The sequence below is a fragment of the Peromyscus maniculatus genome, chromosome 4 (genome assembly GCF_049852395.1).
Source record: "Peromyscus maniculatus bairdii isolate BWxNUB_F1_BW_parent chromosome 4, HU_Pman_BW_mat_3.1, whole genome shotgun sequence".
In the NCBI taxonomy this organism is placed as follows: domain Eukaryota; kingdom Metazoa; phylum Chordata; class Mammalia; order Rodentia; family Cricetidae; genus Peromyscus; species Peromyscus maniculatus.
In genome coordinates this window covers 70,762,377-70,779,677 of record NC_134855.1, presented here as the reverse complement: position 1 = coordinate 70,779,677, position 17,301 = coordinate 70,762,377, and the positions used below count along the sequence as shown (strand labels likewise).

Below are 17,301 nucleotides of genomic sequence, written 5' to 3'. Positions count from 1 at the left end.
GCTTCACAAGAGAGCTGTGAAAACAGAGTGTTACAGTAACCTTTCAGGGCTTAGTGATTTATATTTACCAACAATGGCTTATGCACAAACAGACGTGTGTTTTTCTATGTATATAAAACCTAATCTGGAGCTGTTTGTGATGCATCACCCTAGGAAAGTACAGTTTATAATAATGAGAGGCAAGAAAGGAATGTATTTATTGGGGGGATTATTAAGGACAATTTTGTTAAAAGTGGTAACATGTAAAGGGAGGCTTCAGAAATCACCAGGTGGCTGGAGAGATGGCTCAGTGGTTAAGAGAACTGGCTGCTTCTCTAGAGGACTCAAGTTCAGTTCCTCATACCCAACTCCAGCTTCAGGGAATGCAGTACCCTCTTCTAGCCTTGACAGGCTTCTGCACTCATGTGGCATATACACAAACACACATGCATACAAATATTAAAAATAAATCACCAGGGGAGCTGGAGAGATGGCTAGATAGTTAAGACCACTGGCTGCCTTCCCAGAGGACCTGGGTTCAAATCCCAGCACCCACATGACAGCTCACAACTGTCTAACTCTAGTTCCAAGGAATTGGACACCTTCACACGGATATGCATGCAAGCAAAGCACCAATGCACATAAAATAAAAATTAATTAATTAATTAATTAATTAAAAAATTTTAAAAAATCACCAAGCCCTCATCCTCTGAGCAGGTCAGAGGGAAAGGAACTGTGAGGCCAGGTCAGCAGGTTCAAAGTTGGTTTGGCAGGCATGAAGAAATTCTCTTTGAGCCAGGTGAAATTCCCAGTTAAAGAGTTTGGGTTTTTACTTCGGGCACTTAGAAGCCATCATAGATTTGAAAAGGGGACTAACCTGTTCAAGGAATTACTCTGAGATTCATTTAAAGCAATCCTTGGGATGGGAAGAATATTGAAGAGACAGGAGGATGACCAACTTGAATCTACACAGAAAGGCACAAAAAAGTGCCCACAGTTGTCCAAAGGAAGACATGCTAGAGTTTTGTTGCCACCTTGATAAGTGTGGGGAGGCTGTGCGGAAAGAAGCTACAGAAATAACTTGGGTTTTTGAAAAATGGCAGGACCTGGGCTGGAGAGATGGCTCAGAGGTTAAGAGCACTGACTGCTCTTCCAGAGGTCCTGAGTTCAATTCCCAGCAACCACATGGTGGCTCACAACCGTCTGTAATGAGATCTGGTGCCCTCTTCTGGCCTGCAGGCATACAGAACATTGTATACATAATAAATAAATAAATCTTTAAAAAAAAAAAAAAAAAGAAAAAGAAAAATGGCAGGAACTTTCACAGTGCAAATAATACAGAGGAGGTGTGAGCAGTTGGTGAATGCTCGTCTCTTGAACGAGAACCATGGATGTAGGCAGAAGATTTTAACCATGGTCTTTTGAACAAGGCCATGGATGTAGGCAGGAGATTTTAATCATGGTCCCTTGAACAAGGCCATGGATGTAGGCAGGAGGTTTTAACCATGGTCCCTTGAACAAGGCCACGGATGTAGGCAGGAGATTTTAACCATGGTCCCTTGAACAAGGCCATGGATGCAGGCAAGAGATTTTATTCATGGGTGACATCAGTGGGATATCAGTGAGATGTGTTTCTGTGAGGACTTGCCCCTGCACAGGCCATTGGAAATGAAAATGTGTAGAAGTTACCTGCCCAGACACAGCAGCTGCCTTAAGAAAAACCAAGGAAAGAAGGGAGATATTCCTACATTTGGGAGACAGTGAAACCAGAAGCAGCCTGGGGAGAGGGAAGAAAGACAGGATGTGCAGAGCTGGAAATGAGGAAGCTGCCAGGGGCGTATAGGGCCTGTGAACTAAATACTTAGTGGAGACCCAAAGTTAACAGCATGGAGTAACTAAGGCAGGTTGTAGAGTGTGAGTGTGGGTGGCCAAGGGCAGCTGGGAAATATGAACCACCCTCTTGGGAGATTCAGTGAGGAGCAGTCGGAGACAAATCTGAAAATGCATGAGCAGCTGTGAGCAAAGCTCCATGGGTAAAGGTTGGAGCACCAACTTGAGAAACCAGGCACTTAGGCTGGGAGAAGGAAGCTGGTCTGAGCCGTCTAGAGAGCCCAGGAGCTGGTTCACTGTAGAGCCCTGAACTTGTCCTGCTTTCCAGTGTTTCTCTCTGCACAGCACCTTTCCTAAGCCAGTGGAGGGAGAAACTGCTTCACCATCTTTTGACCTTATGTCGGGGCCTGGGTTCAGTCCTAGACTTGGAGTCTGGGACCAGAACTGTCATCCAAGAAGGAAAGTAGCTTTTACTCCTTCAGGTCTATTTCCAGGGGCTGCTAGTTCTGCAAGAATCAGAAGAAGAGTTTTGTTCCCTTTGACCAGAGCCATTGCCAAGGGCGCCACGGCAGACAGTATTGACTTAAAGCAGCATTTTATGTCCACTCTTTTCCTGTTAGGGATCTAACCCACGGGAATCGGCTTACCTTACCTGAACTTCAGTTTTTCCATTATACATCGAATTATAGTGCCCTATAAGCTCGTGAGCGTTATGGTGCTCTTTGTACCAAACACTGTATTACATGCTGATACAAAAATAAATGTCGGCTTGCTAACCTGTGAGCCAGGTTGGGCCCAGCAGTGTTCATTTACATCCCATTTCCCTGTCACCATCTTAAAGGCTCCTGGTTCTATACGTGTATGACAGGAAAATAAGCTTTATCGTCCCTTCCTCCCCAGATACTTCCAGCAGGCAGATACAGACCCTGGAAGTTTAGTGTGCAGCTCTTGATTAGAAAGGCAGAGTACGAGAGGCATTCTGGTGGGGTAGCGGACACCTGACGGTGTGACTCAGGTGAGCCATCTGCAGCCAGCCATGCTCTCGGCCTATTGTTCCCAAGCCAGATCCCCTGTGGGCGAAGGTAGACAGCTGAGGGAAGGGCCTTTGCTGTCAAGAATGACCCGGTATCACTTCCCCAGCACTATGTGGAGGACAGAGACAACTGCCAGAGCAGCCCAGCCAGGGCAGCAGCGGCCTGAACTCCAGGGGTAGCTCTCCAGTTGCCTAGCTGACAGATCTGATTACAGAGGAGATGCCATCAATACTCCAGAGGGCTGTGAGCCACTCTCGCCCAGCCTGGCCAGAGTCAGGGGCCTTTTATGCAGACACCAGAGACCCTACACTGGGCCTAGTAGGGAGCTGGAGGTGAGGAGCTGCTGCTGTGTGCATCCGGCCAATGGGGAGGCCCAGGCTGGCCTGTACTGCTTTGGCCATCAGCTCATCCCTCTTGGCTTTCTCTCTTTCTCTTTCAATTCTTTGTATTCTAGGGGATTTCATGTTGCATACAATGAAGTATCTACCACCTATTTCCCTCCAAATGCCTGCCCCGTTCCCTTCAGCATAGTTCCCTCCCAGGTGTATGTCTTTTTTTTATAACCCCCTAAGTTCAGTTAGTGCTATCCATATATGCATAAGTGTGAGGCTGTCCACTGGACATGGGAAACCTACCAGTGGTCACATCCTCAATCAAAAATGATTTTCAGCCGGGCGGTGGTGGTGCACGTCTTTAATTCCAGCACTGGGGAGGCAGGGGCAGGTGGATCTCTGTGAGTTCCAGGCCAGCCTGGGCTACAGAGTGAGTTCCAGGAAAGGCGCAAAGCTACACAGAGAAACCCTGCCTGGAAAAAAAAAAAAAGAAAAGAAAAGATTTTCCTTCCTCCAGCAACTGTCCACTGCCAGTACCTCCCAGGAAAGGGTGGGGCCTGGAGTTTATATGTGCCATCAATGATGAGATTTTTGGCTGGCTTCCTCTTGTTCAGGTCCTGTGCAAGGAACCCTAGCTGCTGTGAGTTCATGTTTGTGACACCATGTCCAGAAGACAGCACCCCACAGCACCCCTGCCCATCTCCCATCTCTTGCACTGTTTCTGTCTTCCTGAGCCTGGCTGTGGTAAGGGCTTGATATGGACGCCCTGCTTAGGCCTGGGCGCTCAGCACTTTGACCGCGTAGGAATCTCCCTGTTGACTTCTGCCCACTGCAGAAAGAACTTTGGGCTCTCTGACCAAAGTTGAGAGCAGCTCAGGTCTATGAGAGTAAACATAAATATGTAGAAGGCGGTTTGACAGCAGGACCATTTACCAAAATAACAGTAGCACATTCTACCCTGGGGCCCATGCCCCTACTCTACCTAGACATGGGCTTTTGACCAGGGTTATAGCATGAGGTGTGGAATCCCCTCCTGTGAGGCAGGCCTCAAGTCCAGTCAGACAGCAGCCGGGGAGTTTATATGCCACTAGTGCGTGAATGGACATGTTTGCATTGGAGCGCTTCCAACCCCATGAAAGCTGGTGAGAGACAGTTTCCCAGTCAGCTTGAGATTAATTTCTCTGTGTCCTATGTCCAAAGTGCATGGTGTCTTCAGCAATAAGGTCTTACCATGTAGTTTTAGGGTGGGTCATCAGGGCCAGTGGTAATAGCCTGTGTTGTTTAGGAGACCTTGCTGACCATTAACTCATAGGAACAGGCTCCATGCCCTGTATGGCAGTTTTCATTGAGTGACCCATATTCTCCTGGGAGTAATATTGTCTACCCATGCTATGGAAATTCCATAGAAACATATGCAATGAAAGAAGTGGGGGGGGGGGACCCTGGGAGTTAAAGGGTTAATCGGGGATGGGAGGGGAGAGAAGGGGAGCAATGGGGAGTTAGCCAAAACTAAGGATGTGTGAAAAAGCCTTATGGAAGCCCACCCGTTAGTAAGCCAATTTCGAAATACAACTTTTTGAGAGGAAAAAAAAGAGGCCACTTGTGGAAGTAACCGTCTTATTAAATAAGAAACACACAGCCAATGTAAAGATAAAAGCCCAAGAGGTCAGAGCTAAGAGCCTTACCCTTCCTGCTTCAGCGATCCTCTTCAGCCAAGAGAGACCTACTTCCTGTGTGTTTGTCTTTATACAGACTTTCTGTTCTGCCTTCTCATTGGTTGTAAACCCAACCACATGACCGCCTCGTCACCGCCTGACTGTACAGACCTCCAGGTCTTCTATGGTTGGTATTGAGATTAAAGGCATGTGTCTCCAATGCTGGCTGTATCCTTGACCACACAGAGATCTACCTAGCTCTGCCTACCAAGTGCTGGGATTAAAGGCGTGTGCCACGAATGCCCAGCTCTGCTATGGCTTGCTATTAGCTCTGACCCCCAGGCAACTTTATTTATTAACATACAAATAAAATCACAATTTAGTACAAATAAAATATCACCATATTTCCCCTGTTCTATTTTAATAAAAAGAAAAAAGGTTATAACTAACATAAGAAAAACTATATACAAAAGTACAATAATTATATACAATATATACAAGTAATAAATACCTAAACAGTGTCTAGTCCATTTGTATTTGACAAATGCAGAGAAAATAATTCCATTATCTACCTATTTTGGTAAGTCCAAAATGTACCTAATTCACTTTCTATCCTAACTAGTCTTCAACTGTAACTAACTAACCTTCAACTATAACTAACTAATCTTCAACTCCCTCAGTGACCCAAGAAGAAATAATATTACGTGACAAAAATAAAAACAGGAAGTGCATGCAAGCAACTTCCAAAAAATTTGTGACTTGACAGAAACAGCCAGCTGCCTGGGCAGTCACCTGAGGTTTCTCCACAGGGTTGGGGCATCATCTTGAGCCTATAGGCTTAGCGTATCTGACAGACTCATTTGTGAAGTAGGATGTACACAAGGTCAACAGTTCAACCTCACATTGGGTAAGAGCAGTCCATGTACCGGAAACACCTGAATTCCACTAGTGTCATGTCATGATTCAGGATTTTAAATTCTGGAAATTGTTGATGGTTTTTTAATTCAGCTGTCCATTCTTCTTGGCTGTGTATATATGGCTTCATCTCAGCATCCCGTTCTTCTCCATATCCCTCTATTAAATGCCAGTCTACTATTGAGAGGCATGAGCTTAGTTATTCTTCAAGAATAACTGTTTCAGCTGCTGTTCCATTGCACATCAGAAGCCATCAACCCACTGCCTGTTCAGCTGCCTTCAAAAAAAAGGGCACTGTACCTTTTCTGGATTGTGAAGGCCACTTCAGGGATGGTGCCATATTTTCCTGGCTTCAGAAGATGCCTTTTGATAAAGCCATAACAACACTTGTTTTGACAAGAATCGGTAGTCCTTTGTTTCATGTCCTGTCTGTCCTGCTTGTCAGCAGTTGATTCGAGAATACTTTGTTGTCCAGTGGCTAACTTTTGCCACAATGAAAGTTAACTCCATATGCAGTATCTTCAATGCCCATATTCTCTCTGCAGTGGATTGGTACTGCCAGGAGCCGACATGTCTCATAGTCATAACAAAAAGAAAAATTTTCTAAGTTATTAAAACATTTTAAATGCCATATTCTGTAGATCTCTGAAGGGTTTGAAGATGACCTGTCTATCTAAAATATATCTGCTCAATTTTTAAAATATACCTAATATGACTACAAGTTCTATTATAATGTCTAACTACTAACTTTCATTTCTTTATATCCTAATAGTTGGTAATAATAACATTCAAGGATCAGAAAATTGCATTACATTGTTAAATGAATGGTATGAATACAATTAGAAATATACATATAGCATTTTCTAACAATATCAATTTCAAATTTGTATACAATATAAAATAGTCCAATCCAATGTAAAGTATTTAAAACTAGTAATTGACTTTTTCTTTTTCTTTTCTTTTCTTTTTTTTAAACAAGAACTTTAAATCTAATCTCCTTTGCTTAGCCTTTTTCCTAACCCTTGACAACAACTTGTAACCAACCCCCCTAAATAATGAAAATTATCCCAGACCCAAAACCCATTAAAAAAACTAAAAAACCACCGGCCCCACACCAACTCTTTGGGAATGTGGGCGTCGTATTCTTAAAATTGCTTCCTGCTGGGTATGGGTGAAGTTATCTTTATCCTGAAAGAAAAATTTTAGGTTAATTGTCAAATTCTAGGAAAGGTAACTATATCCTTAGTTATTCAGTCTGTGTATAATGCCAAAGTTCAGAGTTTATCTCAAGTCCTTATTCAAGTAGTCTTTGAGACTGGACCATCTCAGCTAGCCCTCTCAAAATTGCTCTGAGCACTTGGTATTTCAAAGCTGATCTGTAGATGATGTTTGTCAGCTTAATGATATTATTATTGTCCACATGGAATTTGTTGTTGTGGGACCCCATCTTCTTCCTGGAGACTTCAGTTGATGTTAGGCCTGGCCGTGACTTCCTGCAGAAAACTGATAAGACACTCGAACATAAAGACATATATATGCAGCTAATTGAAGCCTTTTTCTTTCTAGAATTAGGTAGTACTCTATATGACCATTCATATCTTAACAAAGTTTAAAATGTATATATATATTAATCTTACAAATTTTGATATAAAATTTATACTTTAAGAAAAGTTTAAAGAATCAGAATAGAATCAAAGAGTTGAGATTAGTAATAGAATAGTCCCTTAATTAATTTGGCTTTTCTCCTGTCCCATAGCAGAAGATGGCTCTTTTCTTCTGGCATGATACAGAGAGTTTGCATTTTCCTTTTAACAACATGCTTGAGTTTAAAGAAGGAGAGAGCCATTCTCCAACTCCAAAGTCAGCTTTAAATTTTAATTGAACTGGGACTATTAGAAGACCAATAGTGTTAAATCTTTAGAGAAGAGCAGAAACAAACATTTAGGAAGACATAAAATTTTTTAGATGGTATACCCATACGCCATTTCACTGTTTCCTGGGATAGATGATTTGTCCCTTTTCTTCAGTTGTCTCATTTGTCCTGTGTTCTTCAGATTCCTTAACCTTCATTCTCCTAAAAGACAAAACCAAAAACCTTTCCCCAACACTAATTTTGGGGATGTTCCTTTTTGGCAAGTTATTATCTGATTAAATGAAAAGGCATATGTTACTTGTATAAGTTAGTTTAAATTGGATGTTCATGCTGGTTGATGAACTATCATCCCCTCTAATTAAGAGGTCTCTCTTGTTCAAATCGAACCTTTATCAATTTTGATGGTACCCACAGCTTATCTTCTTCTGTAGAAACAAAAGCAAAACCTCATCCCCAATGTAACACATATCCTGGTTTCCATTCTGAGGTCAGCACATCCTTAAAGTATATAGGCTGATTTAATTCTGTAGTTTTTTCTATTCTCCAATGTCTCTCTGCAGCTGTTGTTCCTTTCTCATTGGCACTGAGAAAATTCAAAGTTAATAGAGCACTATGCAGTCTATTTCTGGGGGTTTTGGTTACCCCTTTCTGTTTATTTAGCATATCCTTTAGAGTTCTGTTTGATCTTTCTATAACTGCTTGACCTGTAGGATTATGTGGTATGCCTGTAATATGCTTTATATTGTAATAAGCAAAAAACTGTTTCATTTTAACAGAGACATATGATGGAGCATTGTCAGTTTTGATTTGTGCAAGTATACCCATGATGGCCATAACTTCTAGCAAATGAGTGATTACAGAATTAGCTTTTTCAGAACTCAAAGCAGTTGCCCATTGAAATCCTGAATAAGTATTGATGGTATGGTGTACATATTTCAATTTTCCAAATTCTGCAAAGTGAAACATGTCCATCTGCCAGATTTCATTCCTCTGAGTACCCTTTGGGTTACATCCTGCTGGTAATGGCGTTTGATTGTAGAAGGAACAAATAGGACATTTCTTTACTATTTCTTTGGCTTGTTGCCAGGTTATGGAAAAATCCTTTTTTAAACCTTTACTATTGACATGATGTTTTTTATGAAATTCTGAGGCCTCCAGCCTATTTCCTATCAATATTTTATCAATCTCATCATTGGCTTGTGCTAGAGGGCCTGGCAGACCAGTATGGGATTGGATGTGAGTTATATATAGAGGAAAATTAACTCCTTTTCCTGATTGTATCTTGTAATTGAATAAATAGTGAAGTTAATTCTGAAGCATCAGGGGTAAATTCTGCAGTCTCAATATGTAATACCACTCTTTCAGCATACTGAGAGTCAATTACTATGTTGAGAGGTTCTAAAAAAAATCCATTAATACCAACATAATAGCATACAATTCTGATTTTTGAACTGAATTATAAGGACTTTGAACCACTTTACTTAAATTTGTAACCTGCCTTTCCTTGTTTGTTGGCATCTGTATAAAATGTACGAACTCCAGATATGGTTTTTCCTGTACAATTCGAGGCAAGATCCAATCAGCTCTCTTTATAAGATCAATTCTATTGCTTTTGGGATATTTGCTGTTAATTTCTCCCCAAAAACTTACTGCAAGCTCTTTGCCAAGGTTCACTTTCTGTCCATAATTTTTTTAATGTCCTCCTTAGTTAAAGGGGTCTATTCCTGCTAATTGACGAAGTCTCAATTTTCCTTTCCAAATCAAGTCAGAGATTTTTTTCCACATGTTTTTAATTTTTTATTTGGTTTATTTGGTAAAAATACCCATTCCAATATAATATCTTCCCTCTGCATTAATATTCCAGTAGGAGAATGCCTAGAAGGTAAAATAACCAAAATGCAATCCAGCTTTGGATCAATATGATCCACGTGCCCTTCATGTACTTTCTTTTCTACCAAGGCCAATTCTTTCTCAGCTTCAGATGATAATTCTCTTGGACTATTTAAGTCCTTGTCACCTTCTAAGGTTTTGAACAAATTATTCAGTTCATCATTTTTTACCCCATCAACAGTTCGTAGATGAGAAATGTCTCCAAATAATCTTTGAAAGTCATTAAGAGTCTGTAGTCTATCTCTCCTAATTTGCACCTTTTGGGGTCTAATTTTTTGTAGCTCTATTTAATATCCTAAATAATTAATAGAATCTCCTCTTTGTATCTTTTCAGAAGCAATTTGTAATCCCCAGCAAGGCAAAATTTTCTTTACTTCTTCAAACATTCTTTTTAAAATATCTGCATTTGAGTCAGCTAGTAAAATATCATCCATATAATGAAAAATTATAGATTTAAGAAATTTTTTATGTATCACTTCCAATGGCTGTTGTACAAAATATTGACAGAGTTGGGCTATTCAACATTCCCTGTGGGAGGACCCTCCATTGAAATCTTTTAACTAGTTGAGAATTATTATAAGTAGGCACTGTGAAAGCAAATCTTTCTGTCTTTTTCTTGTAAGGGTATTGAAAAGAAACAGTCTTTTAAATCAATAACTATGAGAGGCCATCCTTTTGGTAACAGAGTAGGCAAAAGAATTCCAGATTGCAGAGAGCCCATTGACTGAATTACTTTCTTAATTGCTCTAAGGTCTGTTACCATTCTCCATTTACCAGATTTCTTTTTAACAAATACAGGAGAATTCCAAGGGCTGGTTGTTTCTTCAATATGCTGAGCATTTAACTCTTCTACCAGCTCTCCTAAAGCCTGGAGTTTCTCTGTTGTTATAGGCCATTGCTGAACCCATACAGGCTTGTCTGTTAACCATTTTAAAGGTAAAGCTGTTGATGTTTTTGGAAGATCATCAGTTGTTGTGCCCTGTTCTTGTATAATATGGATGGCTGGTGACCACTCACTAGAATAATATCTTCTAATATTTCTCTCAGTAACATGTGCTAGTTTATGATTTGTTTCTGAGATTGGAGGGATGTTAATCTGAGTATTCCATTGTTGCAACAAGTCTCAACCCCACAGGTTCATAGCTATGTTAGCCACATATGGTTTTAATTTTCCTCTCTGTCCTTCTGGACCTATACATTCAAGCCATCTTGCACTCTGTTTCACTTGAGGTAATGTCCCAATTCCTAACAGTTGAACATTTACCTCCTGAAGAGGCCAAGTTGGATGCCAAAATTCTGGTGCAATTATGGTAACGTCTGCACCTGTGTCTACCAGACCAGACAACAAAACACCATTTATTTTTATTGTTAATTTTGGTCTTTGTTCATTAATAGAAGTTTGCCAAAAAAAATTTCTTTATGTTTTCTCCTGAATTTTCTATTCTCTCTGTTTCATCATCCTGACCAGCATGATTTATTCCAATAGGCATTTGGTTATTTAATTGCTCTGAGTAGAGGTTTCCTCTACGACTGCAGGAAAGGTTTGAACTGGATTTGCTATGGGGGCCTGCATGAGGCCCCTCTGGGAGTTTCCCAAAGACTGCGGCAAAGGATTACCTTGCCTGTCCCCTGTTGATCTACATTCGTTGGTCCAGTGTTTTTCCTTACCACACCTTCTGCATACTCCAGAAGGAAGGGGCATTCTGTTACCAAAGAAACATTGTTTTCTAGGAATGACCTGTTTACAGTTTCTTTTCAAATGTCCTTGCTTTCCACATCCAAAACATCTAACATTCTTCAAACCTTTTGAAATTGCTTCTCCTACCCACATATCATCATGGTCATGAGCTTCAACATTAACTGTGTCTCTAATCCAATCTTCCAAGGGTGCAGATCTTGCCTTTAACGGCCTGATTATTCTTTTGCATGTTGCATTCGCATTCTCAAAGGCCAAAGATTCAATTATTATCTGGCTAGCTTCTGAATCCGGGACCATTCTCTTTATTGCTGAAGCCAGTCTTTGTAAAAAATCTGTGAAAGATTCTTTTGGGCCTTGTATAACCTTTGTAAATGACTCAATTTTTTTCCTGGTTCCTCAACTCTGTTCCATGCATTCAAGGCTACCGTTCGACATAGAATTAGGGTTTGGACATCATATAAACATTGTGTTTGTACTGAAGCATATTGGCCTTCTCCAATAAGCTGATCCTGGAAGACTTGTATTCCTTTATCCCTCCATTGTTTTTCTATGTTTTTAGCCTCATCCTTGAACCACATTTGCCACTAGAGCCTTTGACTGGGTTCCAGAACAGCCTGTGCCAGCTCCCACCAGTCCCGTGCTATAATACTATTATATGTTGACCAAGAGTTTAACATTTGCTTTACATATGGGGAATGCATGCCATAAGATATTATTGCCTCCTTAAACCTTCGTAAATTTAACATTTCAATTGGAACCCAAATATTTTGTATAGTCATTTGTTTAGGCAACTGCTGTACGCTTACCGGATAAATTAAGGATGACTGTGTGAAAACAGGCTTTCTTTCAATAACCTTATGATCCAATCTTGAAACAACTTCACTGTTAATTTCTTCTGTCTGAATTTGAATTTCTCTATAATTCATTTTTTACAGGTTTAACAGGTTTTTCTAAAACTGTTATCCTGGCACTTAAATTGACTATCTTTTTAAATAGTAAAATGAGGATAAGAAAAGTAATAAACAGCATAATTCAATCAATATTAATCTTCTCATATAGTTGTTCCATTGTCAGACTGCCTAAAATTTCAAACAAAGCCCAATTTTCTTCCAATGTACACATAAAAACCTTTTTTTTTTTTTTTTTTTGGTTTTTTTGAGACAGGGTTTCTCTGTGTAGCTTTGCGCCTTTCCTGGAGCTCACTTGGTAGCCCAGGCTGGCCTCGAACTCACAGAGATCCGCCTGGCTCTGCCTCCCGAGTGCTGGGATTAAAGGCATGCACCACCACCGCCCGGCTCCATTTTTTTTTTTAATGTGAAAAAAAAATTTCTCTTTTAAATAGTTTCCTTTAAAAATATCTGATATGTTATTTGACTTACCAAGTCTGTGTAGAACAGTAGAAATCCGAGGGAATTTCAAAACAGCCACCTAGTGTCCAAGGTGTGAATCCAGAGAGAGAGAGAGAGAGAGAGAGAGAGAGAGAGAGAGAGAGAGAGACTGCAAGAAAGCGTAGCCGGCTAAAGCTTAAATCAGCCACGCGTTCACGCTTGAGCTGAGTCAAGCCTTGGCTCCAGCTTCCTTAAGCTCCGACCACGTGTCTTGGCTTTACAGGCAGGGGCTCTGTTAGGCAGGGCAGGCCTGAGTTGTTTGTAGCACTGGCTTTAAGCAAGTAGCTCCAGCTGCAGCTAACTGCTTGGGGCTATGGTCAGTCCAGCCTGAGACTAAGCCAACCTGGGCCCGAGCTAGGGAGCCGGCCGCCCAGATGGAAAACCAGACCTGCCACCAAGCCAAGTCAAGTGGTTTTTAATGGATTCTTGTCACGTTCGGCGCCAAATGTTGAAATAACCATCTTATTAAATAAGAAACACAGAGCCAATGTAAAGATAAAAGCCCAAGAGGTCAGAGCTAAGAGCCTTACCCTTCCTGCTTCAGTGATCCTCTTCAGCCAAGAGAGACCTACTTCCTATGTGTTTGTCTTTATATAGACTTTCTGTTCTGCCTTCTCATTGGTTGTAAACCCAACCACATAACCGCCTCGTCACCGCCTGTCTGTACAGACCTCCAGGTCTTCTATGGTTGGTATTGAGATTAAAGGCGTGTGTCTCCAATGCTGGCTGTATCCTTGACCACACAGAGATCTACCTAGCTCTGCCTACCAAGTGCTGGGATTAAAGGCGTGCACCACGAATGCCCAGCTCCGCTATGGCTTACTATTAGCTCTGACCCTCAGGCAACTTTATTTATTAACATACAAATAAAATCACAATTCAGTACAAATAAAATATCACCAGAGCCCCCCCTCCTTTTACCAGTCTCCCCGAGGCCCTCCCTGTGCTGAGTCTCAGGGACTGCAGAAGCCCAGTTGTCCCCAGTGGTAGAGAAGGATTCAGCCAATGCCAGCCTGAGTCGGAATCCCAGTTCCATCATTGCTAGTCCTTCATTCCTTGGCAACTTAACCTCTCTGAACCTAACATGAGGCTAATACAGACTCAGGCCTTGGGCAAGAAGTTTGAGGTTGGGAGAAGAGTACTTTAAGAAATCAGTAAGATGTGCTGGAAAATTATCTGGTACAGACAGGGGTGCTGGAGTTGTGGCCTTTCAGCCCCTCCTATTGGGCCACACAGGTTAATAAGTAAATTTGTGTCTTGTCTTTAGTCTCAGGAGCTGGAAAGCCTAGGTTTGGCTCTGGCTCTGGCATGTTTTTTTTTTTTTTTAATTTATTCATGTATTTAACTTTTGAACATTAGCTTCTTAGCATCTTGGCCTTCCCACTAGAAACTGGGATGGAGGACACACTTGAGCCCTAGGGCTGTGGTGAGCATCCGCGCCCTTGCGGAGCGTCTAATGAGCGTTACCTCCCTGTGGTGTTGGTAGCTCTGTTGACATCCATGGCCAGAAGTCCATGATGCAACAGTGCAAGCTTTTCAGAAACACAACAAGGAAGGAAAGGCCGATGGTGGCGGCTTGCAGTCACAGCAAGCTGCCACAGACACCTCCCTGAGCCCAAAGCTCTGCTCTATCTACACATTCTGGAAGCAGCTTATGGGGCCTCTGGAGATGGGGAGGTGGCGGTGAGCATTTGGAGCTGGCTCCTGCCCTGGGACCACTCTCTCATCAAGCTTCCTTGCTGTAGCTCTCGGGCAGCTGCCGAGAAGGCACTGACCCTCTGAAATCCATCCTTCTGGGCCCCAACTTCAAAAGGGCTTTTCCCAGGCTGCTTTTCCCCTCTGGCCTGGTGCTGACGCGTCCTCATTACCCAGCTGTCACACTCGGTTGGCCTGACTGACCTGAGCCATTCCTATAAAGGGGGCCTGACCTTCTCCCCTGAAGGGAGGTTCAGCTTTGAGGGGGAGCAGAGGAAGCCCTGCTTTGCAATCTTCACCTCTTGTCACCAAGCTGTTCTTGCTCCTGGTTCTAGTGTGGGAGGGACAAAAGTCACACTCATGCAGAAGGCCCTCTGTGAGCTCTGGCCACGTCAGAAGAGCAGGCTTGTGGCTGGGTATTTACAGGCCATCGAGTGCTGGGGAGTTAAGTGCTCATTGCTTGGAACTCAGAATCACCGGTCCCTGTACTCCTCTGCCTTGCGTGGCTAGGACCCTTCTGTCAGCCTCTTCAGGTTAAGCAAGCAGAGTCTTTTTCCTTCCCATCATCCTCCTTCCTATGACCGGCAGAGATGGGGTTAAGGATTGCTGGAGCCAATCCACCTGGGTTTGAAGCCTGCTAGTGCTGGAAAAATGACTGGAATTCAAGGGGGGAGGGGCCGGTGTCCTGACCTGCAAGCCTGCCGAGGGATCTCCTGTTCACTTTCTCCCTCTGCACGGAGCCAGGGACCTCTGCTCGGTCACCTTGCTTTCCATCACAGCCCTTTGCAGAGCCCAGCAAAGGCTGGGTACCCTTTCAGCACCTTTCGGTTCTCTTGTGGACAGTGGCTGTGTTGGGCTTTGCTGTCTCTCAGCAGCTAACCTCTTCCATTCTGCTTGCCCTGCCCTCTCGTCCACCCACAGGTCAGAGTGCATCAATAAGTTTGCTTCCGTCTTCGGGACCATGCCCCTCAAGGTGGTGGAACACCGAGCTGACCCAGTGCTCTACAAAGACGACTTCCCTGAGAAACTGAAGAGCTTCCCCAACATCGGCAGCTTATGAAGCTTGCCACGATCCAGGGCTGTGGAGGAGCCCAGCTAGGCCCTGCAGCACTCACTGTGGGGTAGAGGTGGCCAGCCTGGGTCAAACTTCCCCAAGCACACTGGAGCCTCCCGAGCTGTGCAGCTTGCTTTGTCTTCCATCTCCAGTGGCCTCTCTGGAAATGCCAAAGGAAGCGAGTCTCAGGGACGAGCTGCAGTTTTGAGCCCCCCGTGTCTCTTGGCTTGCAGACCCAGTTTGCCAGCTCACCGGCCCTACACCTGCCTTAGAGGAGAGGGCTGTGATGACTGTCCACAGTGTTAGATCCAGGAGTCACAGCGGAGGCATGCAATCATTTCGCATCAGTGGGCTCTGGAGGAACTGCCAAGTCTAAAACATGCTGCAGATCCCAATACCTCTGAGGGTTAGAACGGTGCTTGGACCTGAGTCACAGTCCTGGGTACGTAGCAGAAGAACTCGGGCTGCCAAGATGTGTCCTGACAGTCCCTGAACAACTCTTTGTTTGGGCGTTTTGATATTATTAAAATTATTTTTTACTCCTTTTTCTTCTGTCTGGAATGCTGGTTCTTGTTTATCTAAGGGCCTGTCCTTGTTCCGTGCATATAACCCCCACCTTCTGTCCTAACAGCCATCTGGGAAGATGCAGCCAGGAGGGATACCCAGCTCCATATGCATCAAGTATATGAAGGACCCATGAACATCCTAAGAGCAGACAAATCCATCGGAGGTGTCCTTAGCCCGTAGCTGGATATTTCATAGGTGTACTCAGGGAAATAAGTGTCTCTGATTGCCACCCTGGAGTCATTCTAGCTGCTACCATGTTGTAAGAGCTGAGGGCTTTGTGACCTCCCACCCCAAGGGGATGCCCAGGATCCTCATTCTTTTGCTGTGGCTATAACATTGGCCAGGGGGTTCTGGCTAACGTTAAATCCTGCCGTAGCAACCATGTCCCAGCAGTTGCTGGTATATTTAAATCATTACATTTCAGCATTTCCTAATACTGCACATGTGTGAATTATACCTCTTTAAGCCCAGTTGATGAACAAATCTACTCTGGCAAATGTTAAATGTTATAGATTTGAAACAGATTTATCTGGGTCTAATATTAAGATTAGCCACAGTTTGGGCTTTAGCCATAACATATGTCCCCAGAACACAAAATACATAACAATTTGCTTAGAATATGGATATAATTACAGAAACCTAGTCGTACGCCAGTCATCGTCGCTCGCCCACACCCATTGTTCTGGTGAGCATCGTGGTGAACGCTGACTTATACAGTGGTCCTGAGTCACTTTGACGCTAGCAAGATGACTCAGCAGGTAAAAGTATTTTCCACACAAGCCTGATGACCTGAGTTCAGTCTCCAGAATGGAAGGAGGGAACCGACTCCTGTAAGTTTCCTCTGACCTTTATAGCACACGTAGTGCGCGTGCGTGAGTGAGCACACACACACACACACACACACACACACACACACACACAACCACACAGTAAATCAGTTTGTTAGAAGGCCCCCTCGTATGCATCCCCACCGCTGGAGAGGCCGGGGGAAGGTCTCTGAAGCAGCAGAAGTGGAGGGAGAGATTAGGAAGTTCATGTCAGCAGAGGGTGGAATCTGGGGTGCTGCTGGAATGGGCTAGGGCACATGGTACAGATGCAGACACTCCAGCTGTGCCTTGATGAGCGAACTGCAGGTGCTTACGGTGGTCAGCAGAGGACATGGGAAGTTTGGTCATATCACATGCACAACGCTAGAGGCCATAGGGTTGAAGCCAAAGGAAGGGGTTTCTTTTTTTACCCAGGTCCTTGAAGTTGCAATACTATGTCTATTTTTTTAAGGGGTCACCATCCTGTTTCCAAGATAGGGGATATGGGGTGTAGGGAGGAGGGGGATGCATTGAAATCCCTGCAGAGAGCCAGGGCCTGTGCTCATGGTGGGCTTATGTGGCAT

The 17,301-nt window shown here is 43.3% G+C and overlaps 1 protein-coding gene across 2 annotated transcripts in view; it reads left to right on the top strand.

Moving 5' to 3' along the window:
* The window catches only part of Ext2 (exostosin glycosyltransferase 2), a 149,683-nt gene extending 133,792 nt beyond the window's left edge, over positions 1–15,891 (top strand). For both annotated transcript variants that reach the window (XM_076570120.1, XM_006995920.4), the window contains one exon: positions 15,212–15,891. In XM_076570120.1, the coding sequence (XP_076426235.1) occupies positions 15,212–15,350 (139 nt within the window). In that variant the 3' untranslated portion in view covers positions 15,351–15,891. The remainder of the gene's footprint in view (positions 1–15,211) is intronic.
* The last annotated feature ends 1,410 nt before the right edge of the window (positions 15,892–17,301 follow it).